At 38.1% G+C, this 27,702-nt stretch overlaps 1 protein-coding gene across 3 annotated transcripts in view; it reads right to left on the reverse strand.

Annotated features, from left to right (window-relative positions):
* Positions 1 to 8,648: 8,648 nt before the first annotated feature.
* fam91a1 (family with sequence similarity 91 member A1) overlaps positions 8,649 to 27,702 on the reverse strand; it is a 112,545-nt gene continuing 93,491 nt past the window's right edge. The window contains exons 21-25 of one of the 3 annotated variants that reach the window (XM_031789145.1): positions 25,972 to 26,070; positions 22,726 to 22,849; positions 22,508 to 22,577; positions 13,412 to 13,567; positions 8,653 to 13,368 (exon numbers count right to left, since the gene is read on the reverse strand). In XM_031789145.1, the coding sequence (XP_031645005.1) occupies positions 13,336 to 13,368; positions 13,412 to 13,567; positions 22,508 to 22,577; positions 22,726 to 22,849; positions 25,972 to 26,070 (482 nt within the window). In that variant the 3' untranslated portion in view covers positions 8,653 to 13,335. Of the gene's footprint in view, positions 13,568 to 22,507; positions 22,578 to 22,725; positions 22,850 to 25,971; positions 26,071 to 27,702 lie in introns of all 3 variants that reach the window. The other 2 variants (XM_031789146.1, XM_031789144.1) reach the window with 2 other exon arrangements.

Raw genomic sequence — 27,702 nt, forward strand, 5'->3', positions numbered from 1 at the left:
TCTGCGTCCCAATTATCTACCCTTCTGACCCAAGTGTACACTTCCCTTCACTCAAATGCTTGGAGAGAAGTGCACAAGTGTACACTTCGCAGAGAATTGGGACAGTGAGTATGTCCCAAATGACACCCTATTCCCTACATAATGCACTCCTTTATACCACAGCCCTATGGCACCCTATTCCCTACATAGTGCACTACTATTGACCAGAGCCCTATGGCACCCTATTCCCTACATAGTGCACTACTATTGACCAGAACCCTAGAATAGGGTGCCATTTGACACTTATCCACAGCATTCCTGTCTGTCGTCCTCAGGTGACCCACTTCCTTTCCTCTACGCCCCCTGGTGACATGGCACATTGTGCTTCCTGGTAATTACTGTGGCTGAGAGAGCTGCTGGCCAATCAGACGGCCTGATGGAGGGAAGCAAAGCCTAGGGAAGTACCTAATGCATTCACCAGACAACAGCATCTAGCACCGCTCAAACTAATGTGATCCTGTCACCACCAAGCAGAATAACAATACATGACGACATACCAGAAACCAAATGACAGCGATAACCTGTAAATTACAGAGATAACTTTAGAATAACTAGACATATTTACAGAGATACACATACCAGAAACCAAATGACAGCGATAACCTGTAAATTACAGAGATAACTTTAGAATAACTAGACATATTTACAGAGATACACATACCAGAAACCAAATGACAGCGATAACCTGTAAATTACAGAGATAACTTTAGAATAACTAGACATATTTACAGAGATACACATACCAGAAACCAAATGACAGCGATAACCTGTAAATTACAGAGATAACTTTAGAATAACTAGACATATTTACAGAGATACACATACCAGAAACCAAATGACAGCGATAACCTGTAAATTACAGAGATAACTTTAGAATAACTAGACATATTTACAGAGATACACATACCAGAAACCAAATGACAGCGATAACCTGTAAATTACAGAGATAACTTTAGAATAACTAGACATATTTACAGAGATACACATACCAGAAACCAAATGACAGCGATAACCTGTAAATTACAGAGATAACTTTAGAATAACTAGACATATTTACAGAGATACACATACCAGAAACCAAATGACAGCGATAACCTGTAAATTACAGAGATAACTTTAGAATAACTAGACATATTTACAGAGATACACATACCAGAAACCAAATGACAGCGATAACCTGTAAATTACAGAGATAACTTTAGAATAACTAGACATATTTACAGAGATACACATACCAGAAACCAAATGACAGCGATAACCTGTAAATTACAGAGATAACTTTAGAATAACTAGACATATTTACAGAGATACACATACCAGAAACCAAATGACAGCGATAACCTGTAAATTACAGAGATAACTTTAGAATAACTAGACATATTTACAGAGATACACATACCAGAAACCAAATGACAGCGATAACCTGTAAATTACAGAGATAACTTTAGAATAACTAGACATATTTACAGAGATACACATACCAGAAACCAAATGACAGCGATAACCTGTAAATTACAGAGATAACTTTAGAATAACTAGACATATTTACAGAGATACACATACCAGAAACCAAATGACAGCGATAACCTGTAAATTACAGAGATAACTTTAGAATAACTAGACATATTTACAGAGATACACATACCAGAAACCAAATGACAGCGATAACCTGTAAATTACAGAGATAACTTTAGAATAACTAGACATATTTACAGAGATACACATACCAGAAACCAAATGACAGCGATAACCTGTAAATTACAGAGATAACTTTAGAATAACTAGACATATTTACAGAGATACACATACCAGAAACCAAATGACAGCGATAACCTGTAAATTACAGAGATAACTTTAGAATAACTAGACATATTTACAGAGATACACATACCAGAAACCAAATGACAGCGATAACCTGTAAATTACAGAGATAACTTTAGAATAACTAGACATATTTACAGAGATACACATACCAGAAACCAAATGACAGCGATAACCTGTAAATTACAGAGATAACTTTAGAATAACTAGACATATTTACAGAGATACACATACCAGAAACCAAATGACAGCGATAACCTGTAAATTACAGAGATAACTTTAGAATAACTAGACATATTTACAGAGATACACATACCAGAAACCAAATGACAGCGATAACCTGTAAATTACAGAGATAACTTTAGAATAACTAGACATATTTACAGAGATACACATACCAGAAACCAAATGACAGCGATAACCTGTAAATTACAGAGATAACTTTAGAATAACTAGACATATTTACAGAGATACACATACCAGAAACCAAATGACAGCGATAACCTGTAAATTACAGAGATAACTTTAGAATAACTAGACATATTTACAGAGATACACATACCAGAAACCAAATGACAGCGATAACCTGTAAATTACAGAGATAACTTTAGAATAACTAGACATATTTACAGAGATACACATACCAGAAACCAAATGACAGCGATAACCTGTAAATTACAGAGATAACTTTAGAATAACTAGACATATTTACAGAGATACACATACCAGAAACCAAATGACAGCGATAACCTGTAAATTACAGAGATAACTTTAGAATAACTAGACATATTTACAGAGATACACATACCAGAAACCAAATGACAGCGATAACCTGTAAATTACAGAGATAACTTTAGAATAACTAGACATATTTACAGAGATACACATACCAGAAACCAAATGACAGCGATAACCTGTAAATTACAGAGATAACTTTAGAATAACTAGACATATTTACAGAGATACACATACCAGAAACCAAATGACAGCGATAACCTGTAAATTACAGAGATAACTTTAGAATAACTAGACATATTTACAGAGATACACATACCAGAAACCAAATGACAGCGATAACCTGTAAATTACAGAGATAACTTTAGAATAACTAGACATATTTACAGAGATACACATACCAGAAACCAAATGACAGCGATAACCTGTAAATTACAGAGATAACTTTAGAATAACTAGACATATTTACAGAGATACACATACCAGAAACCAAATGACAGCGATAACCTGTAAATTACAGAGATAACTTTAGAATAACTAGACATATTTACAGAGATACACATACCAGAAACCAAATGACAGCGATAACCTGTAAATTACAGAGATAACTTTAGAATAACTAGACATATTTACAGAGATACACATACCAGAAACCAAATGACAGCGATAACCTGTAAATTACAGAGATAACTTTAGAATAACTAGACATATTTACAGAGATACACATACCAGAAACCAAATGACAGCGATAACCTGTAAATTACAGAGATAACTTTAGAATAACTAGACATATTTACAGAGATACACATACCAGAAACCAAATGACAGCGATAACCTGTAAATTACAGAGATAACTTTAGAATAACTAGACATATTTACAGAGATACACATACCAGAAACCAAATGACAGCGATAACCTGTAAATTACAGAGATAACTTTAGAATAACTAGACATATTTACAGAGATACACATACCAGAAACCAAATGACAGCGATAACCTGTAAATTACAGAGATAACTTTAGAATAACTAGACATATTTACAGAGATACACATACCAGAAACCAAATGACAGCGATAACCTGTAAATTACAGAGATAACTTTAGAATAACTAGACATATTTACAGAGATACACATACCAGAAACCAAATGACAGCGATAACCTGTAAATTACAGAGATAACTTTAGAATAACTAGACATATTTACAGAGATACACATACCAGAAACCAAATGACAGCGATAACCTGTAAATTACAGAGATAACTTTAGAATAACTAGACATATTTACAGAGATACACATACCAGAAACCAAATGACAGCGATAACCTGTAAATTACAGAGATAACTTTAGAATAACTAGACATATTTACAGAGATACACATACCAGAAACCAAATGACAGCGATAACCTGTAAATTACAGAGATAACTTTAGAATAACTAGACATATTTACAGAGATACACATACCAGAAACCAAATGACAGCGATAACCTGTAAATTACAGAGATAACTTTAGAATAACTAGACATATTTACAGAGATACACATACCAGAAACCAAATGACAGCGATAACCTGTAAATTACAGAGATAACTTTAGAATAACTAGACATATTTACAGAGATACACATACCAGAAACCAAATGACAGCGATAACCTGTAAATTACAGAGATAACTTTAGAATAACTAGACATATTTACAGAGATACACATACCAGAAACCAAATGACAGCGATAACCTGTAAATTACAGAGATAACTTTAGAATAACTAGACATATTTACAGAGATACACATACCAGAAACCAAATGACAGCGATAACCTGTAAATTACAGAGATAACTTTAGAATAACTAGACATATTTACAGAGATACACATACCAGAAACCAAATGACAGCGATAACCTGTAAATTACAGAGATAACTTTAGAATAACTAGACATATTTACAGAGATACACATACCAGAAACCAAATGACAGCGATAACCTGTAAATTACAGAGATAACTTTAGAATAACTAGACATATTTACAGAGATACACATACCAGAAACCAAATGACAGCGATAACCTGTAAATTACAGAGATAACTTTAGAATAACTAGACATATTTACAGAGATACACATACCAGAAACCAAATGACAGCGATAACCTGTAAATTACAGAGATAACTTTAGAATAACTAGACATATTTACAGAGATACACATACCAGAAACCAAATGACAGCGATAACCTGTAAATTACAGAGATAACTTTAGAATAACTAGACATATTTACAGAGATACACATACCAGAAACCAAATGACAGCGATAACCTGTAAATTACAGAGATAACTTTAGAATAACTAGACATATTTACAGAGATACACATACCAGAAACCAAATGACAGCGATAACCTGTAAATTACAGAGATAACTTTAGAATAACTAGACATATTTACAGAGATACACATACCAGAAACCAAATGACAGCGATAACCTGTAAATTACAGAGATAACTTTAGAATAACTAGACATATTTACAGAGATACACATACCAGAAACCAAATGACAGCGATAACCTGTAAATTACAGAGATAACTTTAGAATAACTAGACATATTTACAGAGATACACATACCAGAAACCAAATGACAGCGATAACCTGTAAATTACAGAGATAACTTTAGAATAACTAGACATATTTACAGAGATACACATACCAGAAACCAAATGACAGCGATAACCTGTAAATTACAGAGATAACTTTAGAATAACTAGACATATTTACAGAGATACACATACCAGAAACCAAATGACAGCGATAACCTGTAAATTACAGAGATAACTTTAGAATAACTAGACATATTTACAGAGATACACATACCAGAAACCAAATGACAGCGATAACCTGTAAATTACAGAGATAACTTTAGAATAACTAGACATATTTACAGAGATACACATACCAGAAACCAAATGACAGCGATAACCTGTAAATTACAGAGATAACTTTAGAATAACTAGACATATTTACAGAGATACACATACCAGAAACCAAATGACAGCGATAACCTGTAAATTACAGAGATAACTTTAGAATAACTAGACATATTTACAGAGATACACATACCAGAAACCAAATGACAGCGATAACCTGTAAATTACAGAGATAACTTTAGAATAACTAGACATATTTACAGAGATACACATACCAGAAACCAAATGACAGCGATAACCTGTAAATTACAGAGATAACTTTAGAATAACTAGACATATTTACAGAGATACACATACCAGAAACCAAATGACAGCGATAACCTGTAAATTACAGAGATAACTTTAGAATAACTAGACATATTTACAGAGATACACATACCAGAAACCAAATGACAGCGATAACCTGTAAATTACAGAGATAACTTTAGAATAACTAGACATATTTACAGAGATACACATACCAGAAACCAAATGACAGCGATAACCTGTAAATTACAGAGATAACTTTAGAATAACTAGACATATTTACAGAGATACACATACCAGAAACCAAATGACAGCGATAACCTGTAAATTACAGAGATAACTTTAGAATAACTAGACATATTTACAGAGATACACATACCAGAAACCAAATGACAGCGATAACCTGTAAATTACAGAGATAACTTTAGAATAACTAGACATATTTACAGAGATACACATACCAGAAACCAAATGACAGCGATAACCTGTAAATTACAGAGATAACTTTAGAATAACTAGACATATTTACAGAGATACACATACCAGAAACCAAATGACAGCGATAACCTGTAAATTACAGAGATAACTTTAGAATAACTAGACATATTTACAGAGATACACATACCAGAAACCAAATGACAGCGATAACCTGTAAATTACAGAGATAACTTTAGAATAACTAGACATATTTACAGAGATACACATACCAGAAACCAAATGACAGCGATAACCTGTAAATTACAGAGATAACTTTAGAATAACTAGACATATTTACAGAGATACACATACCAGAAACCAAATGACAGCGATAACCTGTAAATTACAGAGATAACTTTAGAATAACTAGACATATTTACAGAGATACACATACCAGAAACCAAATGACAGCGATAACCTGTAAATTACAGAGATAACTTTAGAATAACTAGACATATTTACAGAGATACACATACCAGAAACCAAATGACAGCGATAACCTGTAAATTACAGAGATAACTTTAGAATAACTAGACATATTTACAGAGATACACATACCAGAAACCAAATGACAGCGATAACCTGTAAATTACAGAGATAACTTTAGAATAACTAGACATATTTACAGAGATACACATACCAGAAACCAAATGACAGCGATAACCTGTAAATTACAGAGATAACTTTAGAATAACTAGACATATTTACAGAGATACACATACCAGAAACCAAATGACAGCGATAACCTGTAAATTACAGAGATAACTTTAGAATAACTAGACATATTTACAGAGATACACATACCAGAAACCAAATGACAGCGATAACCTGTAAATTACAGAGATAACTTTAGAATAACTAGACATATTTACAGAGATACACATACCAGAAACCAAATGACAGCGATAACCTGTAAATTACAGAGATAACTTTAGAATAACTAGACATATTTACACATACCAGAAACCAAATGACAGCGATAACCTGTAAATTACAGAGATAACTTTAGAATAACTAGACATATTTACACATACCAGAAACCAAATGACAGCGATAACCTGTAAATTACAGAGATAACTTTAGAATAACTAGACATATTTACAGAGATACACATACCAGAAACCAAATGACAGCGATAACCTGTAAATTACAGAGATAACTTTAGAATAACTAGACATATTTACAGAGATACACATACCAGAAACCAAATGACAGCGATAACCTGTAAATTACAGAGATAACTTTAGAATAACTAGACATATTTACAGAGATACACATACCAGAAACCAAATGACAGCGATAACCTGTAAATTACAGAGATAACTTTAGAATAACTAGACATATTTACAGAGATACACATACCAGAAACCAAATGACAGCGATAACCTGTAAATTACAGAGATAACTTTAGAATAACTAGACATATTTACAGAGATACACATACCAGAAACCAAATGACAGCGATAACCTGTAAATTACAGAGATAACTTTAGAATAACTAGACATATTTACAGAGATACACATACCAGAAACCAAATGACAGCGATAACCTGTAAATTACAGAGATAACTTTAGAATAACTAGACATATTTACAGAGATACACATACCAGAAACCAAATGACAGCGATAACCTGTAAATTACAGAGATAACTTTAGAATAACTAGACATATTTACAGAGATACACATACCAGAAACCAAATGACAGCGATAACCTGTAAATTACAGAGATAACTTTAGAATAACTAGACATATTTACAGAGATACACATACCAGAAACCAAATGACAGCGATAACCTGTAAATTACAGAGATAACTTTAGAATAACTAGACATATTTACAGAGATACACATACCAGAAACCAAATGACAGCGATAACCTGTAAATTACAGAGATAACTTTAGAATAACTAGACATATTTACAGAGATACACATACCAGAAACCAAATGACAGCGATAACCTGTAAATTACAGAGATAACTTTAGAATAACTAGACATATTTACAGAGATACACATACCAGAAACCAAATGACAGCGATAACCTGTAAATTACAGAGATAACTTTAGAATAACTAGACATATTTACAGAGATACACATACCAGAAACCAAATGACAGCGATAACCTGTAAATTACAGAGATAACTTTAGAATAACTAGACATATTTACAGAGATACACATACCAGAAACCAAATGACAGCGATAACCTGTAAATTACAGAGATAACTTTAGAATAACTAGACATATTTACAGAGATACACATACCAGAAACCAAATGACAGCGATAACCTGTAAATTACAGAGATAACTTTAGAATAACTAGACATATTTACAGAGATACACATACCAGAAACACATTTGTTTGGGAGGGTAGGATGTCACATTTATTTTATTATTTCATATTTATTTATACTTTTTACATTTCATTTTGTAATAAGCAGAACACATATCTGGAGGAATGTCATACTTAATAAAATACAACAGCATCAATATTATCATTCAGTCCCATTAAACAAGCTACAACAAAGACTCCTAAAACGCAAGGTTGACATTATATAAAACTATTGGTACCTCTATAACACTGTGGAGGAGGTTAGGAGTGAGGCATGGAGGGAGGGGGTTGGGACTGATGTATTGATAAAGGGCTACCAGACAGATCGGGGTCTGATAGATCGATAGGTGACTAGTTATGGAAGGTAGGGGTCAATAACAGCAGGAGGTATTGGGTAGGTGACTAGTTACGGGAGGTAGGGGTCAATAACAGCAGGAGGTATTGGGTAGGTGACTAGTTATGGAAGGTAGGGGTCAATAACAGCAGGAGGTATTGGGTAGGTGACTAGTTATGGAAGGTAGGGGTCAATAACAGCAGGAGGTATTGGGTAGGTGACTAGTTATGGAAGGTAGGGGTCAATAACAGCAGGAGGTATTGGGTAGGTGACTAGTTATGGAAGGTAGGGGTCAATAACAGCAGGAGGTATTGGGTAGGTGACTAGTTATGGAAGGTAGGCGTCAATAACAGCCGGAGGTATTGGGTAGGTGACTAGTTATGGAAGGTAGGGGTCAATAACAGCAGGAGGTATTGGGTAGGTTGATGAGGTGATGGTGTAAACACACAGACAATGGTCTCTACACACTCATCATGCTTCACCAGGTCCTCTTGATAATCTTTTTTTCTACATCGTCATCAACAACAATAAACAACCACTATGGGGTCAAAATGGGGGGACAGAACACATCCATCCAAATAAAAAGAGAAAGATAGAACCGAGGAGAAGAACAGAGTACGGCTATTAAGAGTGTACTAATGAGTCTGCTGCTACTGCTACTGTTACTGCTACTGCTGGTACTACTACTACTGCTACTGCTGCTACTGCTGTCCGAGGAGCATTATGAATAGACAGTGTCATAGCTAGAACACAGATTCTAATATGGTTCTTCTCTGTGAGGGACTAGGTCCAGGCTTTGGTGCTGTCTGGATAACCCAAGCAGACCTGGGTTCAAACAGTATTAGATTTCTTTGAATATTTGAGCTGTGCTTTATTGAGCTTGGCTGGCACAGTGGAACCAACGACAACAGTCTCAAAAAAACGAATCTGGTTACTCCAGCAGGCATAAAGAAAACAGATACTAGTTTAACCCAGGTAGGTCTGAACCAGCATTGACGCCGTCACTAAGTAACACTAGCCGTCGCTGTAAACAGAGATCTTAAACTGGCCGAGGGAGTGGAGGGCCCTGTCTGTACAGGACTGGTCAGAGATAAAGATATAGAAGTCTACTGGGCATGATAGAGGATGATGTCATAATAATTAAGGTAGAAAAATACAAATAAAAGACAAAAAAAAATAGATAAAGAAAAACCCAAAGAAAAATTTAACCACAAAACAAATATGTGGTCTTTGGTGTTCCCTCAGTCAAACAGAGAGGGAAATGTTTTGCATAAAGCAGGGGGGGGCAGTAGCTAGCTCAGGTCAATCTCTCCTCTGATCCGAGGTTGATCTAAACCCCCCCCAACCAACCGACCGGCGTCCAGTTCCTGAACAAAACACCAACTACTACTGGCTGATCACTGGGAATCATGACACAAGCAACAACAATACCTTTATGGTTGAAAGTAAACTAGGTTGAACAGGGTTTTGAGTCAACATGCTGTATGATGGATCCATAGGCTATAGAAGAGAAGAGCACCACACCAGTCTCACTGTGACATTTAAAGACACCTCAATAAGAAGTACAGTGGGGCAAAAAAGTATTTAGTCAGCCACCAATTGTGCAAGTTCTCCCACTTAAAAAGATGTGAGAGGCCTGTAATTTTCATCATAGGTACACTTCAACTATGACAGACAAAATGAGAGAAAAAAATCCAGAAAATCACATTGTAGGATTTTTAATGAATTTATTTGCAAATGCATTAAAAATGGTGAAAAATAAGTATTTGGTCACCTACAAACAAGCAAGATTTCTGGCTCTCACAGATCTGTAACTTCTTCTTCCTCTGTCCTCCACTCGTTACCTGTATTAATGGCACCTGTTTGAACTTGTTATCAGTGTAAAAGACACCTGTCCACAACCTCAAACAGTCACACTCCAAACTCCACTATGGCCAAGACCAAAGAGCTGTCAAAGGATACCAGAAACAAAATTGTAGACCTGCACCAGGCTGGGAAGACTGAATCTGCAATAGGTTGGTTTGAAGAAATCAACTGTGGGAGCAATTATAAGGAAATGGAAGACATACAAGACCACTGATAATCTCCCTCGATCTGGGGCTCCACGCAAGATCTCACCCCGTGGGGTCAAAATGATCACAAAAATCCCAGAACCACACGGGGGGACCTAGTGAATGACCTGCAGAGAGCTGGGACCAAAGTAACAAAGCCTACCATCAGTAACACACTACGCTGCCAGGGACTCAAATCCTGCGGTGACAGACGTGTCCCCCTGCTTAAGCCAGTACATGTCCAGGCCAGTCTGAAGTTTGCTAGATAGCATTTGGATGATCCAGAAGAAGATTGGGAGAATTTGTCATATGATTGTCAGATTGTCATATGGTCAGATGAAACCAAAATATAACTTTTTGGTAAAAACTCAACTCGTCGTGTTTGGAGGACAAAGAATGCTGAGTTGCATCCAAAGAACACCATACCTACTGTGAAGCATGGGGGTGGAAACATCATGCTTTGGGGCTGTTTTTCTGCAAAGGGACCAGGACGACTGATCCGTGTAAAGGAAAGAATGAATGGGGCCATGTATCGTGAGATTTTGAGTGAAAACCTCCTTCCATCAGCAAGGGCATTGAAGATGAAACGTGGCTGGGTCTTTCAGCATGACAATGATCCCAAACACACCGCCCGGGCAACGAAGGAGTGGCTTCGTAAGAAGCATTTCAAGGTCCTGGAGTGGCCTAGCCAGTCTCCAGATCTCAACCCCATAGAAAATCTTTGGAGGGAGTTGAAAGTCCGTGTTGCCCAGCAACAGCCCCAAAACATCACTGCTCTAGAGGAGATCTGCATGGAGGAATGGGCCAAAATACCAGCAACAGTGTGTGAAAACCTTGTGAAGACTTACGGAAAACGTTTGTCATTGCCAACAAAGGGTATATAACAAAGTATTGAGATAAACTTTTGTTATTGACCAAATACTTATTTTCCCCCATAATTTGCAAATAAATTCCCATCACGCATTGTCGAACTGGCTCGAGGATCAGCGTACCCATCACGCAGGGCCGAAGTGTCTCGAGGGTCAGCGTACCCATCATGCAGGGTCGAAGTGTCTCGAGGGTCAGCGTACCCATCACGCAGGGCCGAAGTGGCTCGAGGGTCAGCGTTCCCATCATGCAGGGCCGAAGTGGCTCGAGGATCAGCATACCCATCATGCAGGGTCGAAGTGTCTCGAGGGTCAGCGTACCCATCATGCAGGGTCGAAGTGGCTTGAGGGTCAGCGTACCCATCATGCAGGGCCGAAGTGGCTCGAGGGTCAGCGTTCCCATCATGCAGGGCCGGAGTGGCTCGAGGGTCAGCGTTCCCATCATGCAGGGTCGAAGTGTCTCGAGGGTCAGCGTAACCATCATGCAGGGTCGAAGTGTCTCGAGGGTCAGCGTACCCATCATGCAGGGTCGAAGTGTCTCGAGGGTCAGCGTTCCCATCATGCAGGGTCGAAGTGTCTCGAGGGTCAGCGTTCCCATCATGCAGGGTCGAAGTGTCTCGAGGGTCAGCGTTCCCATCATGCAGGGCCGAAGTGTCTCGAGGGTCAGCGTTTCCACGCAAGATATTCTAACAAATATACTGCAATTCCACACATTTTCAGGGTGGGGAGAAATGTTTGCAGTTTTTAATATATCTGAATGAGAGTGACTAACAGAATCAATGGGTTGACCATGCCTGCTCTACAGACACTAACTAGTCAAACCATTCCAGGCTTAGTCCATCAAAAACATCTACTGAGGTCAGCAAAAAAATACAGTTATTTGTGAATCTTTTTCTATTATTCAGCAAATGTATTAACCATTGAACATAGACTTTAAAGGGAACTTCTATTGAACTCTATGGACTCAATATTACAGTGTTGTCAATACTTTTGATAGTTTCCTATGTTTTCTGGATGCCCTGATGCAGTGGTTCCCAACCAGGGGTACTAAGACCCCTGGGGGTATTTGGTCTATCCACAGGGGTTACTAGAGAAGACTTGTGAGACCACAGGCCTAATGGTAAAATCCTCATGACGGGGTACTTCAGGGGTACTCCAGGCAGAGCAGAATTCAGTTGGTGGCACAGTAACCAAAACAGGTTGGGAACCACTGGCCTAAAGGGTCTAGACATCACCAGCTATCACCACTGTAAATGACCAGTACAGACAGTCTCCTCATGGCCACGCCAAAGTAACACCATCAAGTCTTGGGGATGGCTTAGGGTGGGTGGGGCTACTGTGGGCTGGTGTTTTGCAGGACAGAGACAGGAAGTTATAGTTATGTGGTTGAATGAGTGTTTGAGATAAGGTGACATGTTCTATAAGGTCTGGTCTTTCTGCAGGGCTGAGATGTGGAGGGGTCTATAAGGTCTGGTCTTTCTGCAGGGCTGAGATGTGGAGGGGTCTATAAGGTCTGGTCTTTCTGCAGGGCTGAGATGTGGAGGGGTGGAGGTGCTCGTCCACTCCACTCCCTCAGCTGTCCATCCTTGAAGATGAGGTTGAGAGCGGGCAGCGGAACACCAGCCTCGGCCGGGGGCTGGCTGAGAGGACCGGACACTCCACTGTCAGGGTCGGGCTGACCCTGGCTGCCATCCTATAAGACACACAGGTCAGGGGTCAAAGATCAGTTGTTTATAACACAGTACATTAGGCACCAAAAGGAGAAAAAAATGAATAAAACAGGGCAGGAATTGTCCAATAAGAAATACCTGGAATTATCCAATACGAAACGCTAATGTACATTTTCCATTGCAAAACATTTAAAAACGTTTTCTGTTGTGTGCCCTTATGAACACGACCCAGGTACTTTCATGTAGTATGTTACCAGTACTAATGAGCCAGCTCTTTCATGTAGTATGTTACCAGTACTAATGAGCCAGCTCTTTCATGTAGTATGTTACCAGTACTAATGAGCCAGCTCTTTCATGTAGTATGTTACCAGTACTAATGAGCCAGCTCTTTCATGTAGTATGTTACCAGTACTAATGAGCCAGCTCTTTCATGTAGTATGTTACCAGTACTAATGAGCCAGCTCTTTCATGTAGTATGTTACCAGTACTAATGAGCCAGCTCTTTCATGTAGTATGTTACCAGTACTAATGAGCCAGCTCTTTCATGTAGTATGTTACCAGTACTAATGAGCCAGCTCTTTCATGTAGTATGTTACCAGTACTAATGAGCCAGCTCTTTCATGTAGTATGTTACCGGTACTAATGAGCCAGCTCTTTCATGTAGTATGTTACCAGTACTAATGAGCCAGCTCTTTCATGTAGTATGTTACCAGTACTAATGAGCCAGCTCTTTCATGTAGTATGTTACCAGTACTAATGAGCCAGCTCTTTCATGTAGTATGTTACCAGTACTAATGAGCCAGCTCTTTCATGTACAGTGCCATGAAAAAGTATTTGACCCCTTTATGATTTTCTCTATTTAAAAATTAAAAATGGATAGTGTTCCAGACCACTGTGTGACCACGGTCTCTGTAGCCGATGTGAGTAAGAGCTTTAAACAGGTCAACATTCACAAGGCCACAGGGCCAGACGGATTACCAAGGTGTCTACTCAGAATATGCGCTGAACAACTGGCAAGTTTCTTAAGTGAAATGTTCAACCTGCCCCTGACTGAGTCTGTAATACCTACATGTTTCAAGCAGACCCACCATAGTCCCTGTGCCCAAGAACACCAAGGTAACCTGTCTAAATGACTACCACCCTGTAGCACTCACATCCGTAGTCATGAAATGCTGGGAATGGCTCTCCTCAAAGAAAGTCCATATATGGGAAGTACCTTCCCATGGGACGGGACGTGTTGATCTTACTCGTTTGGTCTACTCTAGATCTTTCTCTCTCCACCCCTTGCCCACATTGTGTAACAGCCGGAGTGTTGGAACAGCGAGCCTGGTGCAAAAGGGGATGTCCTGGAATAATATTTGATATAGATCTACAGTTAGACTGGACATAAATAACAAAATCACTAGAATGACCGGGTCTGCATACTGGGATTCCTTATTATTTGGCCCTGTTTGTCCATTAGTGTGAAGGGAGATTATAAATGAGCATTCTGTATTCTTTTCAAAGCTGGTGTGATATATAAATCAGATACCCATCATCAGTTATTGCAGGTTCCTCAAATGATATTGGTAATGCTATATAATATATTATAATAAAATAATAATAATAATATAACAAGGATGACATGGGGACTATTTTCTGTTTTGCCAAATAGGCAACGTGTGTGTAATGAACATTAAGAACTCTGTTTTGTAATTGTCGGATGAGGCAGGGCTTGAAAACTGATTAGGAATACAAAGGGAAACCCGGCTGCGAGCTGCCCAGTGACGAGGGCCTACCAGACGAGCTAAATGCCTTTTATGCTCGCTTTAAGGCAAGCAGCACTGAAGCATGCATGAGTGCACCAGCTGTTCGCACTCCACACTGCCCTTTCCCAACTGGACAAAGGGAACACCTGTTTGAGAATGCTTGACTACAGCTCAGCATTCAACACCATAGTGTCCGCAAAGCTCATCACTAAGCTAAGGACCCTGGGACTAAACACCTCCCTCTGCAACTGGGTCCTGGACTTCCTGACGGGCTGCCCCCAGGTGGTGAGGGTAGGCAACAACACATCTGCTATGCTGATCCTCAACACTGGAGCTGTGTGCTTAGTCCCTTCCTGTACGACCTGTTCACCCACGACTCCAACACCATCATTAAGTTTGCTGACAACACAACAGTGAGCACCGACAATGATGAGACAGCCTATAAGGAGGATGTCAGAGACCTGGCTGTGTGGTGCAAGGACAACAACCTCTCCCTCAATGTGAGCAAGACAAAGGAGCTGATTGTGGACTATAGGAAAAGGAGGGCCGAACATGCCCCCGTTGACATCGACGGGCTGAAGTGGAGTGGGTCTAGAGTTAAGTTCCTTGGTGTCCACATCACCAACAAACTATCATGGTCCAAACACACCAAGACAGTTGTTATGAGGGCATGACAACACCTTTTCCCCTTCAGGAGACTGAAAAGATTTGGGATGGGTCCCCAGATGCTCAAAAGGTTCTATAGCTGCGCCATCGAGAGCATTCTGACCGGTTGCATCACCGCCTGGTATGGCAACAGCTCGGCATCTGACCATAAGGCGCTACAGAGGGTAGCGTGTATTTATTTATTTATTTATTTTACCTTTATTTAACCAGGTGGGCAAGTTGAGAACACCTTTATTTAACCAGGTAGGCTAGTTGAGAACACCTTTATTTAACCAGGTAGGCAAGTTGAGAACACCTTTATTTAACCAGGTAGGCAAGTTGAGAACACCTTTATTTAACCAGGTAGGCTAGTTGAGAACACCTTTATTTAACCAGGTAGGCAAGTTGAGAACACCTTTATTTAACCAGGTAGGCAAGTTGAGAACACCTTTATTTAACCAGGTAGGCAAGTTGAGAACACCTTTATTTAACCAGGTAGGCTAGTTGAGAACAAGTTCTCATTTACAATTGCGACCTGGCCAAGATAAAGCAAAGCAGTTCGACAGATAAAACGACACAGAGTTACACATGGAGTAAAAACAAACATACAGTCAATAATGCAGTATAAACAAGTCTATATACAATGTGAGCAAATGAGGTGAGAAGGGAGGTAAAGGCAAAAAAGGCCATGATGGCAAAGTAAATACAATATAGCAAGTAAAATACTGGAATGGTAGTTTTGCAATGGAAGAATGTGCAAAGTAGAAATAAAAATAATGGGGTGCAAAGGAGCAAAATAAATAAATAAATTAAAATTAAATACAGTTGGGAAAGAGGTAGTTGTTTGGGCTAAATTATAGGTGGTCTATGTACAGGTGCAGTAATCTGTGAGCTGCTCTGACAGTTGGTGCTTAAAGCTAGTGAGGGAGATAAGTGTTTCCAGTTTCAGAGATTTTTGTAGTTCGTTCCAGTCATTGGCAGCAGAGAACAGTGTATGGCTCAGTACTTCCTGACATCCAGGACCTATATACTAGGCGGTGTCAGAGGAAGGCCCCAAAAATTGTCAAAGACTCCTGTCACCCAAGTCATAGACTGTTTTCTCTGCTACTACACAGGAAGTGGTACCGGAATGCCAGGTATAGGACCAAAAGAGCTTCCACCCCCAAGCCATAAGACTGCTGAACAACTGATCAAATGGCCACTCGGACTACTTACATTGACCCCCCTTTGTTTTTACACTACTGCTACTCGCTGTTTATTATCTATCAATATACACTTTGCAAATTTCCTCGATTAACCGGTACCCTAACACATTGACTCGGTACCGGTACCTCCTGTATATAGCCTTGTTATTGTTATGTACATTTCTTGTGTTCCTTTTTGATCATTTAGATTCTGTTTTACTTTAGTATATTTAGTCAATATTTATTGAACTGCATTGTTGGTTACAGGCTTGTAAGTAAGCATTTCACGGAAAGGTCTACACCTGTTGTATTTAGCATTTCACGGAAAGGTCTACACCTGTTGTATTTAGCATTTCACGGAAAGGTCTACACCTGTTGTATTCAGCATTTCACGGAAAGGTCTACACCTGTTGTATTCAGCATTTCACGGAAAGGTCTACACCTGTTGTATTCAGCATTTCACGGAAAGGTCTACACCTGTTGTATTTAGCATTTCACGGAAAGGTCTACACCTGTTGTATTTAGCATTTCACGGAAAGGTCTACACCTGTTGTATTTAGCATTTCACGGAAAGGTCTACACCTGTTGTATTTAGCATTTCACGGAAAGGTCTACACCTGTTGTATTTAGCATTTCACGGAAAGGTCTACACCTGTTGTATTTAGCATTTCACGGAAAGGTCTACACCTGTTGTATTTAGCATTTCACGGAAAGGTCTACACCTGTTGTATTTAGCATTTCACGGAAAGGTCTACACCTGTTGTATTTAGCATTTCACGGAAAGGTCTACACCTGTTGTATTTAGCATTTCACGGAAAGGTCTACACCTGTTGTATTTAGCATTTCACGGAAAGGTCTACACCTGTTGTATTTAGCATTTCACGGAAAGGTCTACACCTGTTGTATTTAGCATTTCACGGAAAGGTCTACACCTGTTGTATTTAGCATTTCACGGAAAGGTCTACACCTGTTGTATTTAGCATTTCACGGAAAGGTCTACACCTGTTGTATTTAGCATTTCACGGAAAGGTCTACACCTGTTGTATTTAGCATTTCACGGAAAGGTCTACACCTGTTGTATTTAGCATTTCACGGAAAGGTCTACACCTGTTGTATTTAGCATTTCACGGAAAGGTCTACACCTGTTGTATTTAGCATTTCACGGAAAGGTCTACACCTGTTGTATTTAGCATTTCACGGAAAGGTCTACACCTGTTGTATTTAGCATTTCACGGAAAGGTCTACACCTGTTGTATTCAGCATTTCACGGAAAGGTCTACACCTGTTGTATTTAGCATTTCACGGAAAGGTCTACACCTGTTGTATTTAGCATTTCACGGAAAGGTCTACACCTGTTGTATTCAGCATTTCACGGAAAGGTCTACACCTGTTGTATTTAGCATTTCACGGAAAGGTCTACACCTGTTGTATTTAGCATTTCACGGAAAGGTCTACACCTGTTGTATTTAGCATTTCACGGAAAGGTCTACACCTGTTGTATTTAGCATTTCACGGAAAGGTCTACACCTGTTGTATTTAGCATTTCACGGAAAGGTCTACACCTGTTGTATTTAGCATTTCACGGAAAGGTCTACACCTGTTGTATTTAGCATTTCACGGAAAGGTCTACACCTGTTGTATTCAGCATTTCACGGAAAGGTCTACACCTGTTGTATTCAGCATTTCACGGAAAGGTCTACACCTGTTGTATTCAGCATTTCACGGAAAGGTCTACACCTGTTGTATTTAGCATTTCACGGAAAGGTCTACACCTGTTGTATTCGGCGAAAGTGACAAATACAATTTGATTTGATTTGTGTGTAATGAACATTAAGAACTCTTCTGGTTGTCTCGCTCCCATTACTCTTCCCAGTACCTTCTCTGGTTTTACTGACATTCTGAACTCAAAATAGGTCTTCCCTCTATTGTGATTGGAGGAATGTGAATAAGTGATACTACAAAGTTTGTAGTATGGATTTTTGTATGTTGATATATTGATATATGGATATATGTATATTGATATATGTATATTGATATATGGATATATGTATATTGATATATGTATATTGATATGTATATTGATATATGTATATTGATACATGGATATATGGATATTGATATATGTGTATTGATATATGATATTGCTATATGTATCTATGGATATTGATATATGGATATTGATATATGGATATTGATATATGGATATATGGATATATGGATATTGATATATGGATATTGATATATGGATATATGTATATTGATATATGGATATTGATATATGGATATTGATATATGGATATATGGATATATGGATATATGGATATTGATATATGGATATATGGATATATGGATATTGATATATGGATATTGATATATGTATATTGATATATGGATATATGGATATATGGATATATGGATATTGATATATGTATATTGATATATGGATATATGGATATATGGATATTGATATATGGATATTGATATATGGATATATGTATATTGATATATGGATATTGATATATGGATATTGATATATGGATATATGTATATTGATATATGGATATATGTATATTGATATATGGATATATGTATATTGATATATGGATATATGTATATTGATATATGGATATATGTATATTGATATATGGATATTGATATATGGATATATGGATATTGATATATGGATATTGATATATGGATATTGATATATGGATATATGTATATTGATATATGTATATTGATATATGGATATATGTATATTGATATATGGATATATGGATATTGATATATGTATATTGATATATGGATATATGGATATTGATATATGGATATTGATATATGGATATTGATATATGGATATATGGATATTGATATATGGATATTGATATATGGATATTGATATATGGATATTGATATATTGATATATGGATATTGATATATGGATATTGATATATGGATATTGATATATGGATATTGATATATGGATATTGATATATGGATATTGATATATGGATATTGATATATGGATATTGATATATGGATATATGGATATTGATATATGGATATTGATATATGTATATTGATATATTGATATATGGATATTGATATATGGATATATGTATATTGATATATGGATATATGTATATTGATATATGGATATTGATATATGGATATATGGATATTGATATATGGATATTGATATATGGATATTGATATATGGATATATGTATATTGATATATGTATATTGATATATGGATATATGTATATTGATATATGGATATATGGATATTGATATATGGATATTGATATATGGATATATGTATATTGATATATGGATATTGATATATGGATATTGATATATGGATATTGATATATGGATATATGGATATATGGATATATGGATATTGATATATGGATATATGTATATTGATATATGGATATTGATATATGGATATTGATATGGATATTGATATATGGATATATGGATATTGATATATTGATATATGGATATATGGATATTGATATATTGATATATGGATATATGGATATTGATATATGGATATATGTATATTGATATATGGATATTGATATATGGATATTGATATATGGATATTGATATATGGATATATGTATATTGATATATGGATATTGATATATGGATATATGTATATTGATATATGGATATATGTATATTGATATATGGATATATGTATATGGATATATGTATATTGATATATGGATATTGATATATTGATATATGTATATTGATATATGGATATTGATATATGGATATATTGATATATGTATATTGATATATGTATATTGATATATGGATATATGTATATTGATATATGGATATTGATATATTGATATATGTATATTGATATATGGATATTGATATATGGATATATTGATATATGTATATTGATATATGGATATTGATATATGGATATATGTATATTGATATATGGATATATGGATATTGATATATGGATATATGTATATTGATATATGTATATTGATATATGGATATTGATATATGGATATATGTATATGGATATATGTATATTGGTATATGGATATTGATATATGGATATATTGATATATGTATATTGATATATGTATATGGATATATGGATATTGATATATTGATATATGTATATTGATATATGGATATATGTATATTGGTATATTGATATATGGATATTGATATATTGATATATGTATATTGATATATGGATATATGTATATTGGTATATTGATATATTGATATATGGATATTGATATATGGATATTGATATATTGATATATGGATATATGTATATTGATATATTGATATATGGATATTGATATATGGATATATGTATATTGATATATGGATATATGTATATTGATATATGGATATTGATATATGGATATATGGATATTGATATATGGATATTGATATATGGATATATGTATATTGATATATGGATATATGTATATTGATATATGGATATTGATATATGGATATATGTATATTGATATATGGATATATGTATATTGATATATGGATATATGTATATTGATATATGGATATATGTATATTGATATATGGATATATGTATATTGATATATGGATATATGTATATTGATATATGGATATTGATATATGGATATTGATATATGGATATATGTATATTGATATATGGATATATGTATATTGATATATTGATATATGGATATTGATATATGGATATATGTATATTGATATATGGATATATGTATATTGATATATGGATATATGTATATTGATATATTGATATATGGATATTGATATATGGATATATGTATATTGATATATGGATATATGTATATTGATATATGGATATATGGATATATGGATATTGATATATGGATATTGATATATGGATATTGATATATGGATATATATATATATATGATATACGTATATTGATATGGATATTGATATATAGATATGGATATATGGATATTGATATATGGATATATGTATACTGATATATGTATGTGGATATATGGATATTTGACAGTTATGACAGTTATAAGGATGATATAATTATCATTCATGTTGCTGTTGTCTGGTTTATTTTGCAGTCTTAATGTCCTCAGTATGACCTAATTTCTTTCTCTATTTTATTTCACTCTATGTGCTGCTGTGTTATGTGTCTGATTCCTAAAGAGGATGCTTCTCTCATGGTCATGCCATAGGTTTATAGGGGTTCTGGCTGGGCGCTTGATGGGTGGCAGCATGGAAACAGGTTTATGAGACTGGACCACTTTCAGTGTTCTGTTCGGATTGGCTGGTTTGATTTGAGTGCTCTTCAAGTGGCAGCAAGGTGTAATACAATAGAAAGCAGCTCTTACCTGGAATGACTGAACAAAACTCAGAACATTCAATGACAGTGTTCGGCTGGAATGAAGTAAGTCTTGAAGGCTGAAACAACAAAGAATTACATCTTCATCCTTCTTTTGAGTTGACACTTTTTAAGATAAACCCCCCCCCCCCCAAAAAAAACTCTAGTCCTTTTCCATTTCCCAACCAGGACATAGAAATCAGGCTCTTTATGTTGTTCTTCCAGTACCTGTCTTTGCTACAGAGGCCGTGCGAGGCAATCTTTCGGCATATTTTGCGGTTGAGCTCGGAGCTGAAGAGAGGCATCCCAAAGCACAGCTCTAGAGGGACCCACTCATCTTCTGTCAACGGCACTGCAGGGGGTACAAAACATTACATCATCAAACGGGGACAAGAAGAGAGATATGTCACAGAACGGAACGTGAGAGTATAAGAATATAATAGATATAAATAAAATAATTCAATAAAACCAAGGATGGAAATTCCCTTTTGACCTCTCAGTGACACAGACTTACTAAAAACACATTAACAATATATACTGTACACTGAGTGGACAAAACATCAGGAACACCTACTCCCTCCATGACATAGACTAACCAGGTGAATCCAGGTGAAAGCTATGATCATTTATTGATGTCACCTGTTAAATCCATTTCAATCAGTGTAGATGGAGGGGAGGAGACACGTTAAAGAAGGATTTTTAAGCCTGGGGACAATTGAGACATGGATTGTGTTTGTGTGTCATTCAGAGGGTGAATGGGCAAAACACCAGATTAAAGTGCCTTTGAACGGGGTATGGTAGTAGGTGCCAGGCGCACCGGTTTGTGCCAAGAACTGCAACGCTGCTGGGTTTTTCACATTCAACAGTTTCCCCGTGTGTATCAAGAATGGTCCACCACCCAAAGGACATCCAGCCTTATAGAGTCAATTCCCAGATTAATTGAGGCTGTTCTGATGGCAAAAGGGGGTGCAACTCCTTATTAGGAAGGTGTTCCTAATGTTGTGGACAGGACACTCAGTTAGGGGGAAGGGGGGTGCAACTCCTTATTAGGAAGGTGTTCCTAATGTTGTGGACACTCATTTAGGGGGAAGGGGAGAGCAACTCCTTATTAGGAAGGTGTTCCTAATGTTGTGGACACTCAGTTAGAGGGAAGGGGGGGTGCAACTCCTTATTAGGAAGGTGTTCCTAATGTTGTGGACACTCAGTTAGAAACAGATAGGGGGAAGGGGGGTGCAACTCCTTATTAGGAAGGTGTTCCTAATGTTGTGGACACTCAGTTAGAAACAGATAGGGGGAAGGGGGGTGCAACTCCTTATTAGGAAGGTGTTCCTAATGTTGTGGACACTCAGTTAGGGGGAAGGGGGCTGCAACTCCTTATTAGGAAGGTGTTCCTAATGTTGTGGACACTCAGTTAGAAACAGATAGGGGGAAGGGGGGTGCAACTCCTTATTAGGAAGGTGTTCCTAATGTTGTGGACACTCAGTTAGGGGGAAGGGGGCTGCAACTCCTTATTAGGAAGGTGTTCCTAATGTTGTGGACACTCAGTTAGAAACAGATAGGGGGAAGGGGGGTGCAACTCCTTATTAGGAAGGTGTTCCTAATGTTGTGGACACTCAGTTAGGGGGAAGGGGGCTGCAACTCCTTATTAGGAAGGTGTTCCTAATGTTGTGGACACTGAGATAGAAACAGATAGGGGGAAGGGGGCTGCAACTCCTTATTAGGAAGGTGTTCCTAATGTTGTGGACACTCAGTTAGGGGGAAGGGGGGTGCAAACTCCTTATTAGGAAGGTGTTCCTAATGTTGTGGACACTCAGTTAGAAACAGATAGGGGGAAGGGGGGAGCAACTCCTTATTAGGAAGGTGTTCCTAATGTTGTGGACACTCAGTTAGAAACAGATAGGGGGAAGGGGGGAGCAACTCCTTATTAGGAAGGTGTTCCTAATGTTGTGGACACTCAGTTAGGGGGAAGGGGGCTGCAACTCCTTATTAGGAAGGTGTTCCTAATGTTGTGGACACTCAGTTAGGGGGAAGGGGGCTGCAACTCCTTATTAGGAAGGTGTTCCTAATGTTGTGGACACTCAGTTAGAAACAGATAGGGGGAAGGGGGGTGCAACTCCTTATTAGGAAGGTGTTCCTAATGTTGTGGACACTCAGTTAGGGGGAAGGGGGCTGCAACTCCTTATTAGGAAGGTGTTCCTAATGTTGTGGACACTCAGTTAGGGGGAAGGGGGGTGCAAACTCCTTATTAGGAAGGTGTTCCTAATGTTGTGGACACTCAGTTAGGGGGAAGGGGGCTGCAACTCCTTATTAGGAAGGTGTTCCTAATGTTGTGGACACTCAGTTAGAAACAGATAGGGGGAAGGGGGGTGCAACTCCTTATTAGGAAGGTGTTCCTAATGTTGTGGACACTCAGTTAGGGGGAAGGGGGCTGCAACTCCTTATTAGGAAGGTGTTCCTAATGTTGTGGACACTCAGTTAGGGGGAAGGGGGCTGCAACTCCTTATTAGGAAGGTGTTCCTAATGTTGTGGACACTCAGTTAGGGGGAAGGGGGCTGCAACTCCTTATTAGGAAGGTGTTCCTAATGTTGTGGACACTCAGTTAGAAACAGATCGGGGGAAGGGGGCTGCAACTCCTTATTAGGAAGGTGTTCCTAATGTTGTGGACACTCAGTTAGGGGGAAGGGGGCTGCAACTCCTTATTAGGAAGGTGTTCCTAATGTTGTGGACACTGAGATAGAAACAGATAGGGGGAAGGGGGCTGCAACTCCTTATTAGGAAGGTGTTCCTAATGTTGTGGACACTCAGTTAGAAACAGATAGGGGGAAGGGGGGAGCAACTCCTTATTAGGAAGGTGTTCCTAATGTTGTGGACACTCAGTTAGAAACAGATAGGGGGAAGGGGGGTGCAACTCCTTATTAGGAAGGTGTTCCTAATGTTGTGGACACTCAGTTAGGGGGAAGGGGGTGCAACTCCTTATTAGGAAGGTGTTCCTAATGTTGTGGACACTCAGTTAGAAACAGATAGGGGGAAGGGGGGAGCAACTCCTTATTAGGAAGGTGTTCCTAATGTTGTGGACACTGAGATAGAAACAGATAGGGGGAAGGGGGGTGCAACTCCTTATTAGGAAGGTGTTCCTAATGTTGTGAACACTCAGTTAGGGGGAAGGGGGTGCAACTCCTTATTAGGAAGGTGTTCCTAATGTTGTGGACACTCAGTTAGGGGGAAGGGGGCTGCAACTCCTTATTAGGAAGGTGTTCCTGAAGTCTGATTCAAAAGCCTCTTCCAAAGGGATGAATAGTCACTATTGTATTCTAAGTGGTATACTAGTAGTATGAACCTTGGAACAAAGCACCAGTTTGAGTAGCCCCACTGTCCCCTTCTGCTGCTTGCTTTCCTTCTCCAAAAGCAGTGCACTACATAGGGAATAGGGTGCTATTTCAGATCTCCTCCTAGTTTGAGTAGACTGTACTATACCTTCTGCCGCTTGCTTTCCTCCATTGTTGTCCTCTGTGACCAGCTCAAAGGACTCTGTGCTGCTGTTGGCCTCCAACCCACCTCCCAGATGACTGTCTCCTGTATAGACAATATAACAATAGTTACCCACCTCCCAGATGACTGTCTCCTGTATAGACAATATAACAATAGTTACCCACCTCCCAGATGACTGTCTCCTGTATAGACAATATAACAATTGTTATCCACCACCCAGTTGCCTAGTTAAATAAGCATTAGAAACCCAGTTGACCCTCTGGAGAGCCCTGTGGTTGAGGGCGGTGCAGTTGCTGTACCAGGCGGTGATACAGCCAGAAGGGATGCTCTCAATAGTGCATCTGTAAAAGTTTGTGAGGGTCTTAGGGACCAAGACGAATTTCCTAAGCCACCTGAGGTTGAAGAGGCTCTGTTGCGCCTTCTTCACCACACTGTCTGTGTGGGTGGACCATTTCAGATTGTCAGTGACGTGTTCCCCCGAGGAACTTTAAGGTTTATACCTTCTCCAAGAAGTCTAGGACCCAGTTGCATAGGGCGGGGATCAGACCCAAATTATGAGCTTGAAGGATACTGTGGTGTTGAATGCTGAGCTGTTGGCAATGAACAGCATTCTTACATAGTTATTCCTCTTGTCCAGGATTGGATAGGGCAGTGAAATGGCGATTGCATGGTCTGTGGATTTATTGAGGTGGTATTGAAATTGGGTCTAGGGTGGCAGGTAAGGTGGCGGTGATATGATCCTTGACTAGCCTCTCAAAGCACTTCATGATGACAGAAGTGGGTGCCACGGGACGATAGTCCCTCTGTTCAGTTACTTTTGCTTTCTTGGGTACAGGAACAATGGAGGCCATCTTGAATCAAGTGGGGACAACAGACTGGGATAGGGAGAGATTGAATATGTCCGTAAACACTCCAGCCAGCTGGTCTGCGCATGCTCTGAGGACGCAGCTAGGGATGCTGTCTGGGCCGGCAGCCTTACGAGGGTTAACACGCTTAAATGTCTTAATCAAGTCGGCTTCGGAGAACGAGTGCCCACAGTCCATGGGAGCGGGCCGCGTCGATGGCACTGTCGATGGCACTGTGTTATCCTTAAAGAGGGCGAAGAAAGTGTTTAGCTTGTCCGGGAGCAAGACGTCCTTGTCTGCGACGTGGCTGGTTTTCCCTTTGAAGTCGTAAATTGTAGTTTATAATCCATGATTGTCTGTTGACCCTGCCACATTCAGTTGAAGTCAGGAAGTTTACATACACTTAGGTTGGAGTCAATAAAACTTGTTTTTCAAACACACACTTAACGAACTATAGTTTTGGCAAGTCGGTTGGGACATCTACGATGTGTCATTTTTCCAACAATTGCTTACAGACAGATTATTTCACTTATAATTCAATGTATCACAATTCCAGTGGGTCAGAAGTTTACATACACTAAGTTGTCTGTGCCTTTAAACAACTTGGTAAATTCCATGAAAATGATGTCAAGGCTTTAGAAGCTTCTGATAGGCTAATTGACATCATTTGAGTCAATTGGAGGTGCACCTGTGGACGTATGTGAAGGCCTACCTTCAAACTCAGTGCCTCTTTGCTTGACATCATGATTTTTTTTTAAATCAGCCAAGACCTCAGAAAAAAAATAGTAGACATCCACAAGTCTGGTTCATCCTTGGGGGCAATTTCCAAATGCATGAATGTACCACGTTCATCTGTACAAACAATAGTATG

Source organism: Oncorhynchus kisutch, linkage group LG14, assembly GCF_002021735.2.
Source record: "Oncorhynchus kisutch isolate 150728-3 linkage group LG14, Okis_V2, whole genome shotgun sequence".
Taxonomy (NCBI): Eukaryota; Metazoa; Chordata; class Actinopteri; order Salmoniformes; family Salmonidae; genus Oncorhynchus; species Oncorhynchus kisutch.